General features: G+C 39.2%; 4 protein-coding genes across 9 annotated transcripts; 3 read left to right on the plus strand and 1 right to left on the minus strand.

Annotated features, from left to right (window-relative positions):
* On the minus strand, nucleotides 1-2,605 carry LOC140378145 (regulator of G-protein signaling 5). Of its 2 annotated transcripts, none has more exons than XM_072463838.1 (6): nucleotides 2,517-2,605; nucleotides 1,382-1,459; nucleotides 1,249-1,296; nucleotides 1,114-1,166; nucleotides 772-932; nucleotides 1-407 (listed from the first exon to the last, which is right to left on the minus strand). In XM_072463838.1, the coding sequence occupies exons 2-6, from the start codon at nucleotides 1,423-1,425 to the stop codon at nucleotides 240-242; spliced, it is 474 nt and encodes a 157-aa protein (XP_072319939.1). In that variant the 5' UTR covers nucleotides 1,426-1,459; nucleotides 2,517-2,605; the 3' UTR covers nucleotides 1-239. The 2 variants fall into 2 exon arrangements, with proteins under 2 accessions (XP_072319939.1, XP_072319938.1); XM_072463837.1 differs by having other exon boundaries at nucleotides 1,382-1,772; nucleotides 2,517-2,593.
* slc25a23a (solute carrier family 25 member 23a) lies at nucleotides 2,559-7,910 on the plus strand. Of its 5 annotated transcripts, XR_011930149.1 has the most exons (12): nucleotides 2,680-2,771; nucleotides 3,700-3,887; nucleotides 5,259-5,382; nucleotides 5,464-5,551; nucleotides 5,648-5,759; nucleotides 5,855-6,013; nucleotides 6,095-6,247; nucleotides 6,403-6,516; nucleotides 6,619-6,786; nucleotides 6,865-7,012; nucleotides 7,309-7,805; nucleotides 7,882-7,910. XR_011930149.1 is itself a non-coding variant. In XM_072463833.1 (11 exons), exons 2-11 carry the CDS (start codon nucleotides 3,702-3,704, stop codon nucleotides 7,890-7,892), a joined length of 1,542 nt encoding a protein of 513 aa, XP_072319934.1. In that variant the 5' UTR covers nucleotides 2,559-2,674; nucleotides 3,700-3,701; the 3' UTR covers nucleotides 7,893-7,910. The 5 variants fall into 5 exon arrangements, 4 of the variants coding, with proteins under 4 accessions (XP_072319934.1, XP_072319933.1, XP_072319935.1 ...); XM_072463833.1 differs by lacking the exon at nucleotides 2,680-2,771 and adding an exon at nucleotides 2,559-2,674 and having other exon boundaries at nucleotides 5,464-5,759; nucleotides 7,309-7,491; XM_072463832.1 differs by having other exon boundaries at nucleotides 5,464-5,759; nucleotides 7,309-7,491.
* Nucleotides 7,911-8,908: 998 nt separating this feature from the next.
* khsrp (KH-type splicing regulatory protein) lies at nucleotides 8,909-13,694 on the plus strand. Its single transcript, XM_072462796.1, has 18 exons — nucleotides 8,909-9,186; nucleotides 9,810-9,906; nucleotides 9,988-10,038; nucleotides 10,115-10,151; nucleotides 10,227-10,285; nucleotides 10,357-10,428; nucleotides 10,502-10,559; nucleotides 10,668-10,806; nucleotides 10,917-11,015; nucleotides 11,088-11,201; nucleotides 11,284-11,386; nucleotides 11,471-11,595; nucleotides 11,695-11,973; nucleotides 12,046-12,161; nucleotides 12,237-12,322; nucleotides 12,393-12,593; nucleotides 12,712-12,884; nucleotides 12,992-13,694. Exons 1-18 carry the CDS (start codon nucleotides 9,097-9,099, stop codon nucleotides 12,998-13,000), a joined length of 1,908 nt encoding a protein of 635 aa, XP_072318897.1. The 5' UTR covers nucleotides 8,909-9,096; the 3' UTR covers nucleotides 13,001-13,694.
* Nucleotides 13,695-14,060: 366 nt separating this feature from the next.
* Nucleotides 14,061-19,432, plus strand: dcaf15 (DDB1 and CUL4 associated factor 15). The gene is made up of 13 exons (XM_072463284.1): nucleotides 14,061-14,198; nucleotides 14,803-14,900; nucleotides 15,005-15,140; nucleotides 15,240-15,346; nucleotides 15,419-15,564; nucleotides 15,637-15,798; nucleotides 16,622-17,146; nucleotides 17,674-17,765; nucleotides 17,864-17,986; nucleotides 18,059-18,141; nucleotides 18,558-18,662; nucleotides 18,729-18,844; nucleotides 19,157-19,432. The coding sequence occupies exons 1-13, from the start codon at nucleotides 14,103-14,105 to the stop codon at nucleotides 19,210-19,212; spliced, it is 1,845 nt and encodes a 614-aa protein (XP_072319385.1). The 5' UTR covers nucleotides 14,061-14,102; the 3' UTR covers nucleotides 19,213-19,432.
* Nucleotides 19,433-19,917: the final 485 nt, after the last annotated feature.

The following is a 19,917-nucleotide window of genomic DNA, read 5'->3' on the forward strand; positions in this document are numbered from 1 at the left end:
CTGTGTGTGTACATTTATTCAAGGTTGTCATTAAACAAACTATATTGACATTCACACAATCCAACAAGTACAACGTTTTTTATATAAACTGTATTTATTTTTTTATTCAGATTTCTCCTGGTATGGATAAACACAGCATGTTTACTTTTATATAATCTACTCTTCTCACACACTACTCTTAAAACACTGCGAGTTGATTATAAAATACAAGCCATTTGTTTAGCACATTAGTTCTGTTGCTAATAAGCATGAATGTTCTCCATGCAGTAGGTAGAGCGCAGGAAACGAGGAAAGGAGTCCTTGGCCATCAGATTGAAGATCCTTTGTTGTGCAGTGTTGAACGTGTCTGAGCTGGGAGAGTCCATCAGACTTAACAGCGCCTCACTCGTCTCAGCGTCCAAGTTCACCTGCAGGGCAAACACTGCTTCAACCTCTCAAACTAACGCCATTTTGTGCAAACTTGGGGCCACACAATATTCATATTACAGACGCTAGATGGATGAAGACATTTCCAATCTTGACATATTTTCACGTTCATTTTTCTATAACCTTCATTGACAGAGGAAAAGTATCCTCTTGATTTTGCCATGATTCACTTTGCTTTTGTTAAGTTTTGATTGAAAAACAATTTTTGGACAGTAAATTGGCTTTTGTATTTGAATTGAACTTGTGGTGTAATCATAGTTCTATAATGTATAACAATGTCATTCATATTTTCAAGCAACCCATTCTAAAATATTGTGTATGATTTAATTTAATGTTCACACTGACCTCCTGGGGAGCATCAGGGTTGATAAACTGGTTGTAGATGCCACAGGCCTTGGACTTTTGCACGTTTGTGGGGGAAACTCTGAATTCCTCACAAGCCAACCAGAAGTCTAGGTTCTCCTCGCTGAACTCTGACCTCAAGAAGCAACGAAACACAAGAGTGTCTGAAAACATAAAAAACATGCATTACACAAAAACAGATTGACTAAATGTACAATGCACAGGTTGAACAAAAATCATAAGATAATTAGTTACAACTATTAGCATTTGATATTGTGTCTGGGAGAGGGATTTTGTTTAAAGAAAAAATGACATAAATTTGAAACAAGTGTCACTGTCACTAACTTTTGTTGTTGAGAAGCATGTCAAGGTCCTGTGGAGTCTTCCCATCCACACTTCTACAAACAAGTACAACAAATGGTTAATATGCAGGGAATAAGTAATTTTAGTTTTGCAATAAAAACATGATCAGATAATCACTTATTTTTGTCGGCCAAATGGCTTAACTTCACTCGCATCCCTTTAGCCCTGAAACAAATCACAAATATAATACTTAATGGATCTATAGGCCGTATTACTAGGATTAGGCTACATGTTATTAGAGGATACTTACTTCTCCAGGCATGTGGACGGGAGGTAGGAAAGTCCTTTACACATTGGGGTTTCTTTTCAGAACTTCCAGGGGAAAAAGCTTGATTAAGTCACAGAACAGCTGAGTTAGTCTGGTTTACTGTTCTTCTGAGCGAGCTTCCTCCTTTATATTGTCTGTTTTTTATCAGATGTGGCCATTTCTTCCCTTTAGAACCCAGGTGTGGAGATTGGTGTTAAATAACAACTGGTGTACGTGTACCGAGCACATGTAGGCCTGTCAACTACATGATAAGTACAATAATAGTACAATTATAAGGGGAATATCTAGTGCAGCATCTGTCAGTCAGGGGTAGTTGGTTTTCTAAAGACGGTTCAGTTCAGCAGAATGACCTGATGAGAGAGTCGCAGGTGCACTGGAGATCAGCCATGATAAAGAAACAACAGAAAGACATTGTAAGATAAATTATTTATTTGAACTGGAATTGTATTTGGGACAGCATGTATTAATGAACAGCTAATACATCGGATTTAGCTCAAAGCTTATGTCCATCCGTAGTCATGGGACAGGTGGTAAAAGGAGATACAATAATGTAAAACCCTTTAGTGAAAGTGCCTATGACTGTCCTCACTAAAATGCATAGGTGTCTCTCTAATGGTCACATCTTGAATGAGTAGTTTGTTTAATTCGTTTTCTGTAGACCATAAAGTCAGGCCATAATACATAATATTTGTAAATTCTCACACCAAAGCAATTACTCCTAATTTACTTCCCACACTACCTGGTGGAAATGCCCTATTGATGGAACACTTGTATATAGTAGAATCACACTATTCTTTTAGATTCTGTTTTTCCCTTGATAAAGGCCTGCAGACTGAAAGGCATTTTAAATGATAAGAGATGGACTTGTTTTTTTTTTTTTGTATTTAGCTAATATAGTATCAAATAGCTTCTTAATAATAGTTATTGTAGCTTAGGACTTATCATCTCTGTAAACATGGCCTGTAATGTAACTGGAGCAGAACATCTTTACATGTTAAGTCGTTTTGGCTCATAGAGGCTTTGTCAAAATGTGTCATGTCAGTTTAGTGTAGTCCCGTGTAGGCAGTTTAGTGTAGTCCCGTGTAGGCAGTTTAGTGTAGTCCCGTGTAGGCCCTACTTTGATAGGTGCGCTGCCCTCACTCGTCCACATAAGCTCTTGTGGCTGCGCGGCTCCGCTTCCTGCTCCTTCGGCTGAGGACGGCAGTGACTCGAGGGCGGTGCGGTCGACATGGCGCTGACCCTCAGACCCCAGTTCTAGTGGTCCTCGGTGTCAGGGTGATCCAGACCCTCGGCTTCTCGGTTCTTCGTAGAAAGACCCAGCTGTCGGGCACCCATGGGTCTTTTTGACGTGTTATTGCTGCGGGAGATAAGAGTGAGTGGGACAAGCGTCTTAACGTAATACAGTGCGCTATGTTGCACGCGACCGTAAATCTAAATAAGAAGACATTTGTTTATATGTCTTTTTATTTTAGATTTACGGTCACGAACTCGGTGTGTGCGTCCAATTGAAGTCGCAGTAAAAAAATGAGTGCGCGCGTACTGCATGGAGTTGCGCAAGAACAAGCCGTTTTGCGAAATTACACGAGCCCAAAAATATGAATAATACTGAAAACTGTGCTGCCGTGACATGCGCGTTGTCTTATCTTTATGGCAGAAAAATGTTGTTGGGTTTTGTTTTTTTGCCTGGAGAAGGCCACATGACCTGACCTGGCTGACCAAAAACCAGTGCTCTATTTGACCTGTGACCCTAAAGGCAGCTCTATACATGCTGTTCATTTGTGCTGTCAGCATTAATCTGTCAGTAAAATTATATTGTAAGAAAATATAGTCTTTTGTTGCATACGTAAATATTATGAGAAAGAGCGAGAAAAAAAACTTTAAACATTCCTCCAGTAAACTTTTGAAATGATAAAATAATTTTACTTTAATGAGCAAAAATAATCATCCCATTGATGCTAATAATGCACACCACTCAAATACGACTTTTTTGTTACTGTAGTGTAGTGAGTACAGTGTTGACACTAATAGTATTTTACTGTAGGTTTTGTGTTGTGTAATTATTTTGGAGACAATATAATAGTTAAAATTCTTGAATCCATACTCATTCATATTGTTTTTTTTTATTCAGGATGTTTTATTACCTATAGTTTGCCATATACTGGAGAAATTGTGATCTGTTAGACAGTTTCAATAAAAGTAAATTGAAGATATTCATAACAATAAAATTTGACATTGTGATTAGACAGTGATTAAACAGTAGCTCCAGGGTTTTTCAAGTTAACATCCTCCTTTCTGTCTAGTGATGGGACCCTTTTGCTCTTGGATCCCTCGGGCCCACTGCCAGCAGAATGGTTCAAACAAGGAGAGAGAGAAGCACTGGGCCGAGCTCTTTGACCAATTCGACCTTAACAAAGATGGCCACATTGACATAAGTGAACTGCGGACGGGACTGGCGGCTCGAGGGCTTTCCAAAGGCTCTATAGAGAAAGTAAGATGCATAAAACACATTACATGATGATGATGATGATGATGATGATGATGATTCTTCTTCTTTTTCTTCTTTTTCTTTTTCCTCCTCTTCCTCCTTCTCCTTCTCCTTCTCCTTCTCCTTCTTCCTTCTTCCTTCTTCCTCCTTCCTCCTTCCTCCTTCCTCCTTCCTCTTTCCTTCTTTCTTGGGTTGCCGCCACCCACTGTAGTTATACGTCTTTGACTTTAGACTTTATTCTTTAAAATGTGTTCTTCAGAATCACAAGAGTTCAAAGCCCACGAGTTCCTCATTTACATATTTGACACCCTCATGCTATTTCCATGATTAAATGTCTGTTTGTGCCGACGTGTTCAATCATGTTTCAGATGTTTTGTGTACAGCCTTTGTATGTTGACATAAATACATAATATAAAGGTTAGTTTTTCACTTGCTTAAGCTGGTGTCAATATGTGTATGTACTGTGTGCATGTGAATGCCAGCTGTCTATTTTTGTAAAAGAAGTAAGACTGTAAGATGAGAACAGTAACCTTCAAACTTGGTCCCTTTTTTAAAACAAGTTACACTATCTATTTAACTTTCTTTGTAGATGTTCAAGTTGATACAGAAATACTGTTACAGGCTTATTAAGTTTTTGAGTGCACATTGCCAAAATTACGGCATGTACCATTGAGTCGGATATTTAGCTATTGGTATGGACATAGCAGTTACATAGACGAACCAGACGCATTGTTTCAAGTGTTATTGCAAAAAGGCTAATTTTCCACACATCCTTTGCACATCAGGAACTGTGACAAAAGACTTGGTTGAAAGCAAACCAGTTATGCAGCCACAGATGATCTTGTGTTTTTATTCTGGGCTCGATCAACTTCTGACTGCTGCTTTCACTGTAAATAGTGTCTGTTATCTCTGTAACACCTCAGCTGTGTCTCACTATGTGTCTGTTGTTTGTTATTTTTAATGTCTTGTAATGTCAAATAGTCCTTTGTCTATTTTAATGTTTAGTTTTTTTACCAGCCGTAAGACAATGGATGTATATTAATTAAGCAATTGTTCTAACTCTAGCTAAGCTGTTGCTGACACATTTATTAATATGCACTGTCCTACTTCAAATAAAAAACAAATCAAATGTAACTATTACATGAAGGAAAAGGGTAAGGTACAGTGATGCCAACATGAAACCAATCAGCTGTTGTGCGTGTAACTATTACATAAAGGAAAAGGGTAAGGTAACGTAATGCCAACATGAAACTGTGTATTATATATTCATTTTCTGGACCTTTTGTAATTTCCATTGTCAAACATAAGTTAAAATTGAATAAATATGTTGACCGTTTTTAAATGTTACATGTTACTCTCACCATGTGTTTTCAGATTGTAGCAGCTGGTGACACCAATCAAGATGGTGTCCTGGACTTTGAGGAGTTCATGCAGTACCTGCATGACCACGAAAAGCAGCTCAAACTCATGTTTCGGAGTTTAGATAAAAACAACGATGGTATAAAATACATATTTGTATCATTAATAACCCTGCTAATGTAAAGGTAACCATGTTTCATGTGTGACTGATTGTTTGCAGGTCACATAGATGCAGCAGAGATTCAACAGTCTCTCCAGACCATTGGTGTGACCGTCAGTCTAAGGGACGCCAATAGAATTTTAAAAAGGTATCTGCTCTGCTCATTTGGGTCCTTTGTTATTGCTTGTAGTGCTGTTTTATCCATGCTGATGTTTAACAGTAATTGTGTTTTTTTTCCTTATAGTATGGATAAGGATGGTACAATGACAATAGACTGGAATGAGTGGCGTGACTACTTCCTCTTTAACTCTGTGTCCAACATGGAGGATCTGGCCCGATGTTGGAAACACTCAGTGGTAAAACCAAAAACAAATGTCAATTTGGCATTTCTTGATCATTTAATGTTTATTTTCTATTTCATTTGCTGTCATTTTGTTTTCATGGCGAGTAGATGTTGGACATAGGCGAGCAGTTGACTGTGCCAGATGAATTCACAGAAGAAGAGAGGAGATCTGGCTACGTTTGGCGTCAGCTGATGTCTGGAGCAGTGGCTGGTTGTGTGGCCCGGACAGCAACAGCCCCCTTAGACCGCCTCAAAGTCTTCCGACAAGTAATTTGCATTCAATAATAGTTTTGTAACTTAAGCCTCTTAAGTTATTTATATTAAATCATAATGTCAAGTGTGCTCTAGGTACATAGCTACTCGTTTTTCACTGGAAATGTGCGGAGTGGCATTCAGTTCATGCTGAAGGAAGGAGGAATTTTGTCTCTTTGGAGAGGCAACGGCATAAACGTTCTCAAAATTGCTCCTGAAACTGCTATCAAATTCACTGCCTATGAACATGTAAGTGCAAATATTTGTATACCACATAACATACTTACTTGAGTATAATTGTAATGGTTAGTTACTTTCAGCTTCTGATCTAATCATATCATTGTGTTGATGAGATGTACACTGTTTCAAATACTATATTTTTCTTGCTTTCCAATACTTCCCAGATTAAGTCCATGATCCATGGCCATAATCAGACTAGAAGTTTGAGGATTTATGAACGTTTTCTTGCTGGCTCTTTGGCTGGAGCTACTGCACAGACTGCCATCTATCCATTGGAGGTAATAACAGGGTAATGGACATAAAAACACACAATGCATTAGATCATTAAAGATCGTCTATCATTGTCCTATCAGTCACCCTGATCTCAATCCCTCGACCAGGTTCTAAAGACACGACTGACACTTCGCAATACAGGCCAATACTCAGGAATGGCTGACTGTGCCAAACAGATGCTACAGAAAGAGGGCTTCTCTGCATTCTACAAGGGTTATGTACCCAATTTACTTGCAATAGTTCCATACGCTGGCATTGACCTGGCTGTCTATGAGGTGAGTAAAACATTAGCATTGTGTCTCATTGATTAGATGAGAGCGTCATAATCATATGTCTGTTATTCCTCCATGCAGACGCTGAAGTTTATGTGGCTCAATCGAAACAGTGGTATGGTGGACCCTGGGGTAATGATTCTGGTGGGCTGTGGTGCAGTTTCTAGCACATGTGGGCAACTGGCGAGCTACCCACTAGCTCTAATACGCACACGCATGCAGGCACAAAGTAAGACAATTTCATCTTTGATTATTGAAGCATTTACTGAACTAAGCAAATACACTTTTTAATTTGAAGAGTACTTGGTAAATTATATTAGCTTTGCCAAAGATGAAATAAAGAAATAAAGTTTTGATGGGGTGGATTTACCAGTTAATGCGCATCCAACCTATTCCCTGCTAGAGAGATACATAATGAACACAATATTTCACATATAATAGAAATATATTGAAAACTAGTACTTGACCATTTAGATGAAACCGTTCTCACTTATGTTGACTCATATCTCTTTTTCTCTCTGACAGCTTCGTTGAAGGGTGCCCCGAAAGTTTCTATGCTGGCCTTGCTGCGAAACATAGTGACGAAAGAGGGAGTGACCGGACTGTATAGAGGAATTTCACCTAACCTTTTGAAGGTCATCCCGGCAGTCGCCATTTCATATGTTGTCTACGAATACACCAGGATACTCCTGGGAGTAGACATTGAGGGTAGGAGAGACCGAAAAGCAAAGCATGAGCAATCAAAATAGATTGTTTTGTTACATTATTTCAAGAACGAGTTTCTGCATTCCAGCTCAAGTCTCTGACTGACTCACTGCGTGTATGTTTTCTGTTCTGTGTTCTGTTTTTGCTTTTCAAATAAGGAGCCAGTTATATTTACTATTCACGCTTCAGCTCTAAATCTGTTTTGTCATGCTGTTTTATAGATAAACAAAAGTATTAATGCTTGTTTAGCTTGTGTGGAAGATGATCAACTGAATTCTCCCTAACCTGCTGTGATGCATGGGGTTGGAAATGAACAAGTAAAACCTAACCAGCGCAGATTCAATTGACCAAATTATGCTTGAACACACATTATTTATTTTTTTGTACTTTTAGGTGGCATATAGACATTTCTTGATCTAATGGACAAAAGAGGAAGAAGAGCACTGATGTTATCACTACTGAGAATGACAAAGACTCCTATTCTATGGTTCACTTGTATTATTTACTATTTATTACTTTATTGCATGCTCCATTTTGAGTCTGCCCAAAGGTTGTGTGTGTCTGGAAATGTGGTAGGTTTCGAACTTACCATTAAAAAGTATTGCGACTGATCACTGTATTTTATGGGACGCAAATAGAGTTGCTTTTATTAAAAATGCCTGATTCCTTCTGTTTTGTCCATTATATGATTTAGTAGTATATCGTGATAGACTTCTTGGCAATGTCAATGCACTTTTTAAAAAATCTTTTTAATCTATTCAAAATAATCAAGTAATACACTCAAACATCTGCTGACTACTGCATTAAGGCTGAATCTGTTGAGGCTGAAAAAGTAAGTTATTCATAAATCAATTGTCTTCTGACATTAAGGGCATTATGAACGAGAAAACATTTAGTAACCTAGAGCCGTTTTTAAGCTTGTGTTGGTAAACATTGTATTGTGAGGTTCTTGGCCATAACCCCTTTGGTTTATGACCAGAAATTACATTATAGACCCAATTATTATTTACTGTAAATTTGTTTACATTTTAAGCCTATTTTTTTTATCTTCATTCTTATTTTATCTTATAGCTTATTGTTATTTTATCCCATAGCAGATTTAAATTTTCTCTTTTGATTTATTCATTGTTTTATGTTGCGCCGAATCACCAAGACAAGTTCCTATGTTTGTGAATTCTGTTCATTGACCCTTTCTGATCTAATCTGATCGATAGAATAGAATTAGAATTGCATTTCAGTGTCTGCTTTTTTATGTAGAAAAAAGTACTCTAATCAAGTGACAGCATGCTGACCACACATCTTGTCAGAAAGACTTGCTAAGTTCATTTTATTTATTTCTGTTGGTCGACTGTTTAGTATATTTTTAGTCTGTCCAACAGGTGGCAGTGCATTTAAGCAGGTGTTTCTCCAGAGTGTAAACAAGAAGAAGATGTTCCGTGGGAGCAGATTGAGCTGCATTGATTGGTTATTTTAAGCAGAGGAGTTTGCCGGCGTGGTGAGCACTGAGCAGGCGACACTGCCCCCCGATGCACTGTTAGCTTCCCGCTCCGCTACTGCAGTGCATCCATACCCGGTTATACAACCCATTGTCCGTGTTTTGTGAAGATAATGACTGACTTCGGAGCTTTACCGACAAACGGAGTTGGTGCAGGGATGCAAAAGGACGCGTTTGCCGATGCTCTACAACGAGCCAGACAGGTACCGCGGTGCTAATGCTAAATGAATGGAGCGTGCGGCAGCTAGCATGTTAGCACGCGACCGCTATGCGTGTTTGTTAGTCTTATAGTTTATTTACTAGCTGTGACTATTTTCTCACCATTAATCAACGTAATATGTAATATGAATGTATTCCTATTTGAAATTTGTAACCTATCTGGACCTAGTTTCTTTTGTTTTCGCATGTTTAGTCGGATTAATGAGAGCGGCTATGTTGTGCTAAGCTAACCTTGATTCATTCTGCGTTAGCACGGCTGGTTTAATGTTAACACAAAGAACACTATTTGGTTCGCACCGTACTATACAAAAATACTTAATTGAAAACAAAACATTTGGGATTGTACAAATTAACGCTACATGAATTTTCAAATTTCGGCGAAAGCTTTCAACAAACAATCAAATTGGTCGGACTCAGACAAGGTTTTAAAATGGAAATAAATCACAACATACACTATCACATCCATCAAAAATGTATGTAATCTACAAAGTGGAGTGAACTACGATGTTGTCATTCGCGTACCACAACACTCGCAGTTTGCTTTAAGATGCATTAAATCCAAGGTTGTAAACGTTTTAACACTTGATTTGTTCTGACACTTTTCTAGATTGCAGCCAAGATTGGTGGGGAAGTTCCAGTGAGTAACAACGGAGGTGCAGAGGGCTATTCCTTTCCAACACAAAAACGGTCACTGGAGGACGGAGGTCAGTAAACGCTCCCCAGCACATTCTTGTCTTCACATCAAGAGATGTCAAAGCTAATACTGCTGTCATTTTTACCTTCAGATGAACCCAGCGCCAAGAAGATGGCATCACAGGGTGACAGAGAGGCAATGTGTAGGTTTTATTTCATGTCTTTCTAATATTCCATGTGTTTTTTGGGTTGGTGATTTAATTCAGTGTTTGTCTTCAGCCATTGGTGCACAGTTGGCTGCTCTTTCTCAACAAAGGTAGTTTAGTTTAATTCTCAAGATTGAAAATGGTTTTGTTTTGCGTCCAAGTCATCATAACATTCTTATTTGCAGTATTAGACCCTCAACTATGACCGAAGATCTCAAGGTTCCAGATTCTATGGTTGGTCTTAGTAAGTATCTGCTATGTTATCAGTTTTGTTTGGTTTTACAAATGCTCTAACAATGTTGCTCTGTTCTTCAGTCATAGGGCGAGGAGGAGAACAAATCAACAAAATTCAGCTGGAGTCTGGCTGCAAAGTTCAGATTGCTCATGGTAAGTGTTTTCCCAGTTCCTAATTCATTCAGCTCTTCTTGAGTTCTTGGAATTATATTTTATATTTTAACAGACAGTGCTGGACTTCCTGAAAGAAGCATTTCTTTGACTGGATCACCCGACTCTATACAGTAAGATTGTTTCATTGTGAATGTCTTTGCATATACCGTAATGTAAAATTGCATGTGTATGATATGTGATGTATGTAAATGCATTTTGTTATTGCGTTGAACTTCCAGACGAGCCAAGTCTCTCATTGATGAAATAGTCTCCAAGAGCAATGACAACGGTAATAGCAATGTGCTGGAAATGATGATTCCTGCTGGCAAGGGGGGCATTATCATTGGCAAAGGAGGAGAAACCATTAAACAGCTTCAGGTACAGTACTGCTATGGGGCATGTAAAAAAAAAAAAAAGTTTGCATTGATATGTAATCATCATACCCTGTGTTTGTCCAGAGTTATTAAATGTACATGTCTGTGTTACAGGCACGAGCTGGGGTCAAGATGTATGTTGTTCAAGATAGTTCACAGTCTCCCAATGTTGATAAAGTCTTGCGCATCATTGGGGACCACTACAAAGTTCAGGTAGTGTGATCAATAATATTTTTACATGTTCCTACAGTCAAGGGTTATAGTCATTGTGGCTTTGATTTCTAGCAAGCAAAAGAGATGGTCAATGATATTCTGCAAGAGGGTTTTGCTGATAGGAATGAATATGGATCCAGAATGGGAGGAGGAGGAGGTGGTGGAAGTGGAGGTGGTGGACTGGAAGTAAGTTTGCATTTCTATCTGGATTATACTGCACTGCTCAATTATATATAATAATTACATGCAAATGTTTTAATTGTGACAGATTGCGGTTCCTCGTCACTCGGTGGGTGTGATTATTGGCAGAAGTGGAGAGATGATCAAAAAGATTCAGAGTGATGCTGGAGTAAAGATTCAGTTCAAACCAGGTGAATGTTGGTCATCACATCGTAAATAAACTCATGCTAGTTCTAATATTATGCATTGTATTAAAAATGTTTTGTTTCAAACAGATGATGGTTCAGGCCCTGAGAAAATAGCTCACATCATGGGACCCCCTGACCAGTGTGAACACGCTGCTTCAATAATAACTGACCTGTTACAAAGCATCCGTGCTCGAGAAGAGGGAGGCCAAGGGGTGTGTGTGTGTGTGTGTGTGTGTGTGTGTGCGCACAGTAGTTTATTACATCTCTGCATTGTAGGAAGTTTTATTTTAACTTTGGTATGTCCTCTTTAGGGCCCCCCAGGGATGCCGCCAGGTGGACGGGGCAGAGGCCAGGGAAACTGGGGTCCTCCGGGAGGAGGGGTGACCTTTTCCATTCCTGCTCACAAATGTGGCCTTGTAATTGGAAGAGGTGGAGAGACTGTGAAGGCCATCAACCAACAAACTGGGGCATTTGTGGAAATATCTCGTCAACCACCTCCAAATGGTGATCCAAATTTCAAACTGTTTACCATCAGAGGGTCTCCTCAGCAGATTGACCATGCAAAGCAACTTATAGAAGACAAGATTGAGGTACACTACATCCTAATCATAGTATAATCCCTGTTGATAATGCTTACAATACAATTATGTTTTTCTAACCAGGGTCCACTGTGTCCTGTTGGTGGTGGTGGTGGTGGTGGTGGTCCAGGTCCTGGAGGGCCAATGGATCCTTATAATCCGAACCCTTATAATGCTGGTCCTCCTGGTGGAGCTCCTCAGTAAGTAAACTACACACAGTGCTATATTTTCAATGAGATGGTCAGCTTCAATATTGTGCATTAACTGTTCTGCAGTGGAGGTCCACCTGGTGGTCAATTCTGCCCACAAGGTTGGGGAGGTGACTACCAACAATGGCAAGGCCAGGCTCCACAAGATCCCAGTAAGTGCTTAATTATGAATTATGCATTTACTTGTTAGAATTGTGTAATATACAATGTTCCAATGCACAGGTAAGGCTGCAGCAGATCACAGTGCAGCATGGGCAGCCTACTATGCACAGTGCTATGGTCAGCAGCCAGGGGGCGCTATGCCAGGTCAACCGGGAGCTTCCACTGGAGCACCAGGAGAGGGCCCCCAGCCTGTACAGGGCGCAGGTGGGCAGCCGGACTACACAAAAGCATGGGAGGAATACTATAAGAAAATGGGCATGTGTAAGTTTGTCCCCTGATTTTTGTTTTTTAGAAATATGTCCTGTGAATCCTTAGTGGGAATTTATTTGCACATCATACAATTTGTAGTGTATTACTAATATTTATATTACTTTTGTAGCTCAGCCTGCTGGGGCGGCACCTGCCCAAGGGTCGCCTGCTGCAGCTGGAGGAGCAGCAGGTGCGCAGCCTGGTGGACAGCAGGACTACAGCGCGGCTTGGGCTGAGTACTACAGACAACAGGCAGCATATTACGGACAAACAGGACAGGCACCACCCTCACAGCCGGGACAGGTAGAGCATTCCTCCTGAAATGTCTGCAAAACGACCAGTTGAAACATTTTGACCCGGGACGTGACTGGTGCTGCACTTAAGTGTATTTGTGATGTTTTTCATTACAGGGTCAGTAACATCGGTTAACTTTCGGATGGATTCTCCATGGCCCTTTGGACTATTTTCTTTGTGCAGGACATTTCCTTTGGACTATAACAACAAGACACTGGTTACCCCGGGCCGCATACGTTCCCCCTTTTTATATTCCTTGCTCTTGACCCACTAAAATAATGAAATATGGAAATCATGTTTTGCTTGTGCATTGAACAAATCACTAAAGTACTCACCCTTACCTCATCTTCACATTGTGATATCTCCATTTTAAAAATGTGAATTATTAAGCATCTACGCTTGGCACGACAAACAATTTACCGATAGTTAAGTATTTTTTATTTGAGGGCAGTGAAAAGGTTTTGCAGTATTTTTGGTTTTTCAAAAAAATTACCTTTTTTTTTGTTTGTTTAAATCACATTTTAGAACATTCCAACTCTTAAGTTGCAGGTGTTTTCCCTGCTCTTTGTATATTCCTCCCCTTTTGAGGGTATGTGTTTGCATGTGTCTGAAATGTAAGCTACTGAACAGGAATAGATTTAAACTTTGGCTACATTAAGGCAATACCAAACTTGCACTTTGTAAGCTGGTTGTGTGTGTGTCTACCCTCAACGTCCACCTTGTTAGTTTAATTTTTTTACAGTAACTTCCTGTGTATGCTGATTTTATGTTATTTTTTTACTGCTTGTTTTTAAATACATAAAATAAAAACTCTTTAAAATGTATTCTTTTACATTCTTGCTTCACAATATTTTACTCTGTCTATGGTGTATTAATGGTTTTTGCAAATTTCTTTAGCGTTTCATTTGAAACCTTTTGAAATTACACTTGTACTTGCTGAAGTTTGAAACTGAATTTGAGTGTTTAAATAGTTTGAGCTATATTCAGATTAATACTTTGTGTGGCCAAATGTTGGTGGAAGGTTGTTGTTGTTTTATGGCGGTTGGCATCCAATTGTTGCATTACCGCCAGACTTTATTCCTCAGACTTTTGTGTTGTCCAAACGGTCCCTTTTCTTGTTACGTATTAAAATATGTTGTACTTTGATGAAGGGACGCACAGTGACGCAGTCACGTGCTCGGGTTGACCAATCGGCGCAGTCTGTAGGACAACAGTTGATTTTGGGAGATGGCGCCCAGCTCGAAATCAGAAAAGAACGATGGAAAATCAAAAGCTTACGGAAAACATAGAGACCACATTGTAAAGCTGCTGGTCTGCGGAAAGGTAGGCAGTGAGTTGTAACTTTACGATAGATTATTCTCAATGTAAACTTTGCTATTACGGTTGATTCAGTGTTCATTTAAGCCCCAAGGAAGCTAGCTAGCTTTTAATTGCTATCGCTGCTATGAGCTAATTGCTATCAGCTGTGTCTGCAATCAAAGTTCCACTTTATACCTATCTAATGTAGCACTTGCTTTTAGTCACGCAAACTAAGCTTATTGTTACTGGTATTGAATGAGCAATGTCAGTCAAATCCTTTTTAAAACCTGAGGTACTGTTACTTATACTAATCATATTGTAGGTCAGGTGTGTTCGGAATTGTGTTAAGATAAGATATTCTAGAGTTGTCATAGCTTAAAGTTAAAGCTGTGGTATTACTGCTACAAAAATACGCAACAACAATCACTAATGTAACCTGCGCTCAGAACCTGAACGTTGGCTGCACTTGCACTGATACTTGATTGGTGCTAGTGCTGGGCTTTGGTTTGTGACCATACAGAGAGAGTGGACATCGGTGTACTCTCTCTCACTCTCTCTCACACACACAGAAAAACTTACAACTAGCATCGAAAATAGTGTCACATTGTCTTTATGGTATATTTTGCAGCTGTCTGGACACTTTCCCCAGCGCCGTTTTAGGAAACTTCCACCACGAGTGTGCGTCCCTTTGAAGAACATCGTCAGTGAGGAGTTCCTCAGGGCAGGGTAGGGTAGGGTTTTATTTAAATTTATTGGGTTGTGTGGTATTAATCCGTTTATGATCTCCTGTAATACTGCTACTTAACACTCTCACTCTTTATGCCTTTCAGACATATATTTCTTGGTTTTACCAAATGTGGTCGATATGTTCTGTCATACACCAGTGACTGTGGAGAAGATGATTTTTCTTTCTACACTTACCATCTCTATTGGTGGGAGTTTAACTTGCACAGTAGACTCAAGCAGGTGAAATATGTCAAACTTCCATTTATTATAAATAGTTAATCATTACAACGTTAGTGCTCTGTATATTCAAATGTATTTATGACAAATGGTTTTCTTTAGGTCCATCATGTCCAACTGTTTGCAGGGGAAGAAATATATAGTGATCTTTACCTCACTGTTTGTGAATGGCCAAATGACACTTCAAAAATCATCATCTTTGGATTCAAGTATGGAATTTACATGGATCCCAAGTGCAGTCTGTAATGTATATGATAATTGTGTGTTAATTTCTTTTTCAGTACACGCAGTTCAAGTTCTGTTTTGATGAATCTAATGATGAGTGACGAGAACAACAGAGACATTTATATCACAATTGCCTCGATGCCGCCCCCTAAACCATGCTCTCAGTGCTGCCCTCTTCCTTCAGCTTCAACTATACGCACTGGTCTGCTCACATATAAAGCTATAGTTACCTTCAACCTATATCCTTGATTCATCAGAGTTCTCTTCTCCACAGGGGGAGGTGAATGTCTGGAGCATGGCTATGTCCTCAACAGTCGCTACCAGGTGGTGTACCCTTTTCCCACTTTCCAACCAGCTTTCCAGTTGAAGAAGGACCAAGTTATACTCCTTAACACGAGTTACTCACTGGTTGCTTGTGGAGTCTCGCTCTGCTCAGGTACAGGAATTTTACTTTGTGGCATTTCTTTCTTTTATGTATGTGGCACAAAACAACTCTTGTTTGTACAAATGAGTGCAAATGTAGGTGCAAGTGAGTACAAGTTGGGCTGCACAGTGTATTGTAATCGAAATCTCAATTTGAATTGGTGCAATCAAATCGCAGAGACTGCATTTATTTACATAATAGAATTTCCATTGTTTAAAAAAATAATAAGAATAAGCCTCATTAATATGGACATGTATTTGCCAAGAAATGTATGGACTCGACAGGACACTTAACCCTGCGGCAATGAAGAGAGAATTTAATGAATTTTTTTTTTTTCTTTTTTTTACGCCCAAAATCACAACAGCAGTTGCCTCGAAGGGCTACAGTGAAAAACAGATCAAACAGTGTTCATTGGAAATTAGCAAATGTCCCAACATCCCCTGTCTTTAGGCCCTCCTTCCTACAAAACCCTTTTGGAGAAAGTAGAGTAGTAGTGGAAGGGACTGGCTAGTCAGGCAAGTAAATGCCCACACTCTTTATATATTGTGTAGCATGAAGCACCGATACAAATGATTTGTCTATGAGCTCAATTAACACACTTAACATGTTAAAGGCACAGTTTATTAAAACGTACTTTGGAAAATTCTCCATGCAGTAAGACGCAGTATGTTATGCCATACTGTTGAATATTATTGTTGTATTATAGTAATGCAACAAACCATAAAAACAAAAAAATACTGTACCATTAACTAAACCTATGATATGTGTATGTTATTTTAAAGATTTTCATCTTTCATAATTACACAAAAATTCAAGCATCACAATCTTTTCACAGGAGACCAAGATCCATCTCCTCAAATCCTCTACACAAAAAGATTATCGTCCTCCATCGCCTGCCCAGCACCAACTTTATCTTCAGCACCTCAGAACTCTCCAGAAAGAAGACTGCCCCCCAACAGCCCCTGTCAACAGTCCACTCAGCACAGTCAGTCCCAAGCTGCTGCCCGCGCACGGGAATTTGCAGCAGATCTTTTTAGGCGAGCCCAAGCCAATGGAGTAGTGGGAGAAAAAGAAGGGGAAAGGCGAGTAGGTCCCGACGACAGAGCACAAAGCACGAAGGATAAAGGACATTTGGAGACGCAGAAGCCAGCCTTGGAGAGAACAAGTTTACCACAAGCATCAACTTCAGCTCATAGTTTACCTTCGGGAACCCCGCCTGCTCACTTTCCCCCTACGTCACCGCCAACATCAGCATCTGAGGCCACCTCCGCTGAGCCTGGATACGTAAACTACTCAAACCTACAGTACCGCCTGCCACAGCCAGGGGCTTCTGAGCAGGGCACAGGACAGACTGGAGGAGGTAAAGATATTTGACTATGTAGTGTTCAAGTTGTAGAGGTTTTTAACTTATTGTTCACTTGATTACACTTGGCTAGTGGGTGAGAATTAGGGATGCAATGCGATTATTCTTAAGCTAAAGTGATGCTGCTTAAGAATATCCTGGTGGACTACATTAACAAAAAGTTTTAAAATAGAAAAGTTTCAACAAAAAACTTTGCTGAGCTCACTTTTGAGTCTGTATTGTCCAGATAACAATTATTCAATTACTAAATTAGGTGGCAATTATCTCAATAATTGATTAGATGTGATTAATCAATAATTTTTTTTTTAGCCCTACAGAGAATAGGCTGTTTATAGTTGACATGGAGACAAACCCAGTCAGTTTTCCTGAATAGCAATAGCAATACTGAAGACAGTTTAATCATTTAATTTTTTTATTTTTTTTTATTTTACACTGCTATTTGTTTTTGCCATCTGCTGCTTCAGGGATGTGTTGCCTCTGGCTGCTGTGACATTTTTTACCCTTGTTTGTATTGATCTCTGCAGGTTATGAAGATGATAAGGTTCAGCTGCCCTTCACAGTCACTGATCTTAAAGGCAGAAACCTGGAACTTGTGAACGGGACATATAATGGACGGGTGAGTGACTTGGCACTGAACACTAAAGTCCTTTTTACGATGTCTGTGCATCATTGGTGTTAAATAACCTGTTCGTAATGCTAGTTGCGTTGTTTCAGTGCGTCTCTGTGGAGCAATTAACCCTGGACTTTGAATATCTTATCAATGAGGTGATCAGAAATGATGCATCCTGGGCCTCTCAGTTCTGCTCCTTCAGCGACTATGACGTAGTGATTTTGGAAGTAAGTTTATATAAACTGTTGGATTTAGCTTTCATTTTGTCATTGACATGTGAATTTTCTCGCATTCATCAGGTTTGTCCAGAGACGAATATTGTTATGATTAACATTGGGCTGCTGTTACTGGCTTTCTCCAACTCAGACGAAGAGCACTGCAGGTTTGACTGATTAGTACATGTGTATCTCTGTTGCTATGGTGATGTAATTGCAAAAGTATCAATGTCATAATATCAGCACTTAATATGTCCTTGTTGGTAATGAAAGTACTTTGTGTTTAGTTTTTAAGTTTTTAAGATGTCCTTTATTTGGCCATATATGTTAAATATAGGGTATGTGAGCTTTAATTTAGTTAATTGGTGATGCAAAATTTGAATATTGAGTATATAGTATGCAACAAATTTGCAGTGGTTAATTTACCTAAAGTAAGCAAAATGTACCTTTAACGTTATCACACATTTATTAATTTTGCCCAAAATATTCTGAATATCATCATCAAGATCCCCAAGAGACATTGTCTCTTTTTTTTTCTTGATTAAATACATTTTTTGCTAAATTTCACATGTTTTTTAATCAGACCAAACACATACCACTCAAACCTGCGGGTCAGCTGGGACCTCAACACTGGCGTCTGCTGCACCGTTGGTGTGGGAGACCTGACAGAGGTCAAAGGGCAGACGAGGTGAGACACACCTCCTTGTTATCTGTTCATTGCTTTTTGTTGGTTAAACATAGTTGTTTCTCTCAGCGGCAGCGTGTGGAGCTCCTATAGAAAAACATGTGTTAACACTGTCATGAAGTGGCTGGTTCCTGAAAGTGGCTCGCGCTACATCAATCGAATGACCAATGAAGCGCTCCATAAAGGTGACCCATATTCACAAATGTCACTCTGATCTCAATGTATTTTGTGATATAATATTCCAGCTGGAATACATCTTTGACATAAAAAACTACCAAACTAATCAAAGATACTGGGGCACTTTTTTGTCAGTCCACAGAAAATGATAATAATCAAAAGAAACTTATTTATGCAATCCATCTCCACGTGTCCTATGGGACATGTTTTTTGTCCCATAGGAACAAATATAATAAAGTTCTGTGCAAATATTTGAATTGGTGAATTGTGCTTATGTTGTGCTACTCTTGCATATAACCTATTTATTGTCTCCTCTTCAGGCTCGTCTCTTCAAGTGTTGGCTGATAGTGACAGATGCACCTGGATTGTACTATGAAACTGGATTTTGCCAGAGGCCTGGATGTACTTTAGCGTTCAAGTATCTAAAAATAAATGTAACTGTAAATAATGGTTTAATGATGTAATTTTACTGTCACACATTTTGTGATTTGTCACCATTGTAAACTGGACTCAATCTGGAATCAACTGGAATCAACGCCACAGCTTGTATTTATAGTGCACCGACTGAAACAGACATGTTTTTAAATGTATATCAATAAAGTAAAAGTGGCATTAGGCTCTCTGGCAGTATTGGCGAAGACACACTTGTGCCTGTAGGGAAATTGGAGTAACCTAAGATCAACTTAATTCATTTGTCTTAGGCTCACTCTACATTCTTCTATGCTACTGAGGCAGTCTAATCTGGTGTTATTTTTACTATTTGAGGTGATGTGATTACAGAACAACACATCATTTGATATATATTACTAAAGTTGGGTGGAGCAAATGTCAACTGATTTAAAGTCCCATATCCACCTGCCCGACTCTTCTCTTTTCTACCTCCGTTTGGAACATTTCAAAGAGTTTTTTTATTTATTTTTTTTTAGCTCGGCAGGGTCGTACGCAGCAACAATAGACTTCAGGTCACTGAATGGTCAGATTCATTTTTGTTAAATGTTAAATAACCCTCCTTTGGTTAACTATCAAGTTGTCCTACTAGGGAGATGTAAGCAAAACAAAATTTTTAGGCAAAATCTTCAAA

The sequence above is a fragment of the Eucyclogobius newberryi genome, unplaced genomic scaffold (assembly GCF_026437365.1).
Source record: "Eucyclogobius newberryi isolate DKJ021-1_F unplaced genomic scaffold, fEucNew1.0.hap1 SCAF_4, whole genome shotgun sequence".
Lineage (NCBI taxonomy): Eukaryota > Metazoa > Chordata > Actinopteri > Gobiiformes > Gobiidae > Eucyclogobius > Eucyclogobius newberryi.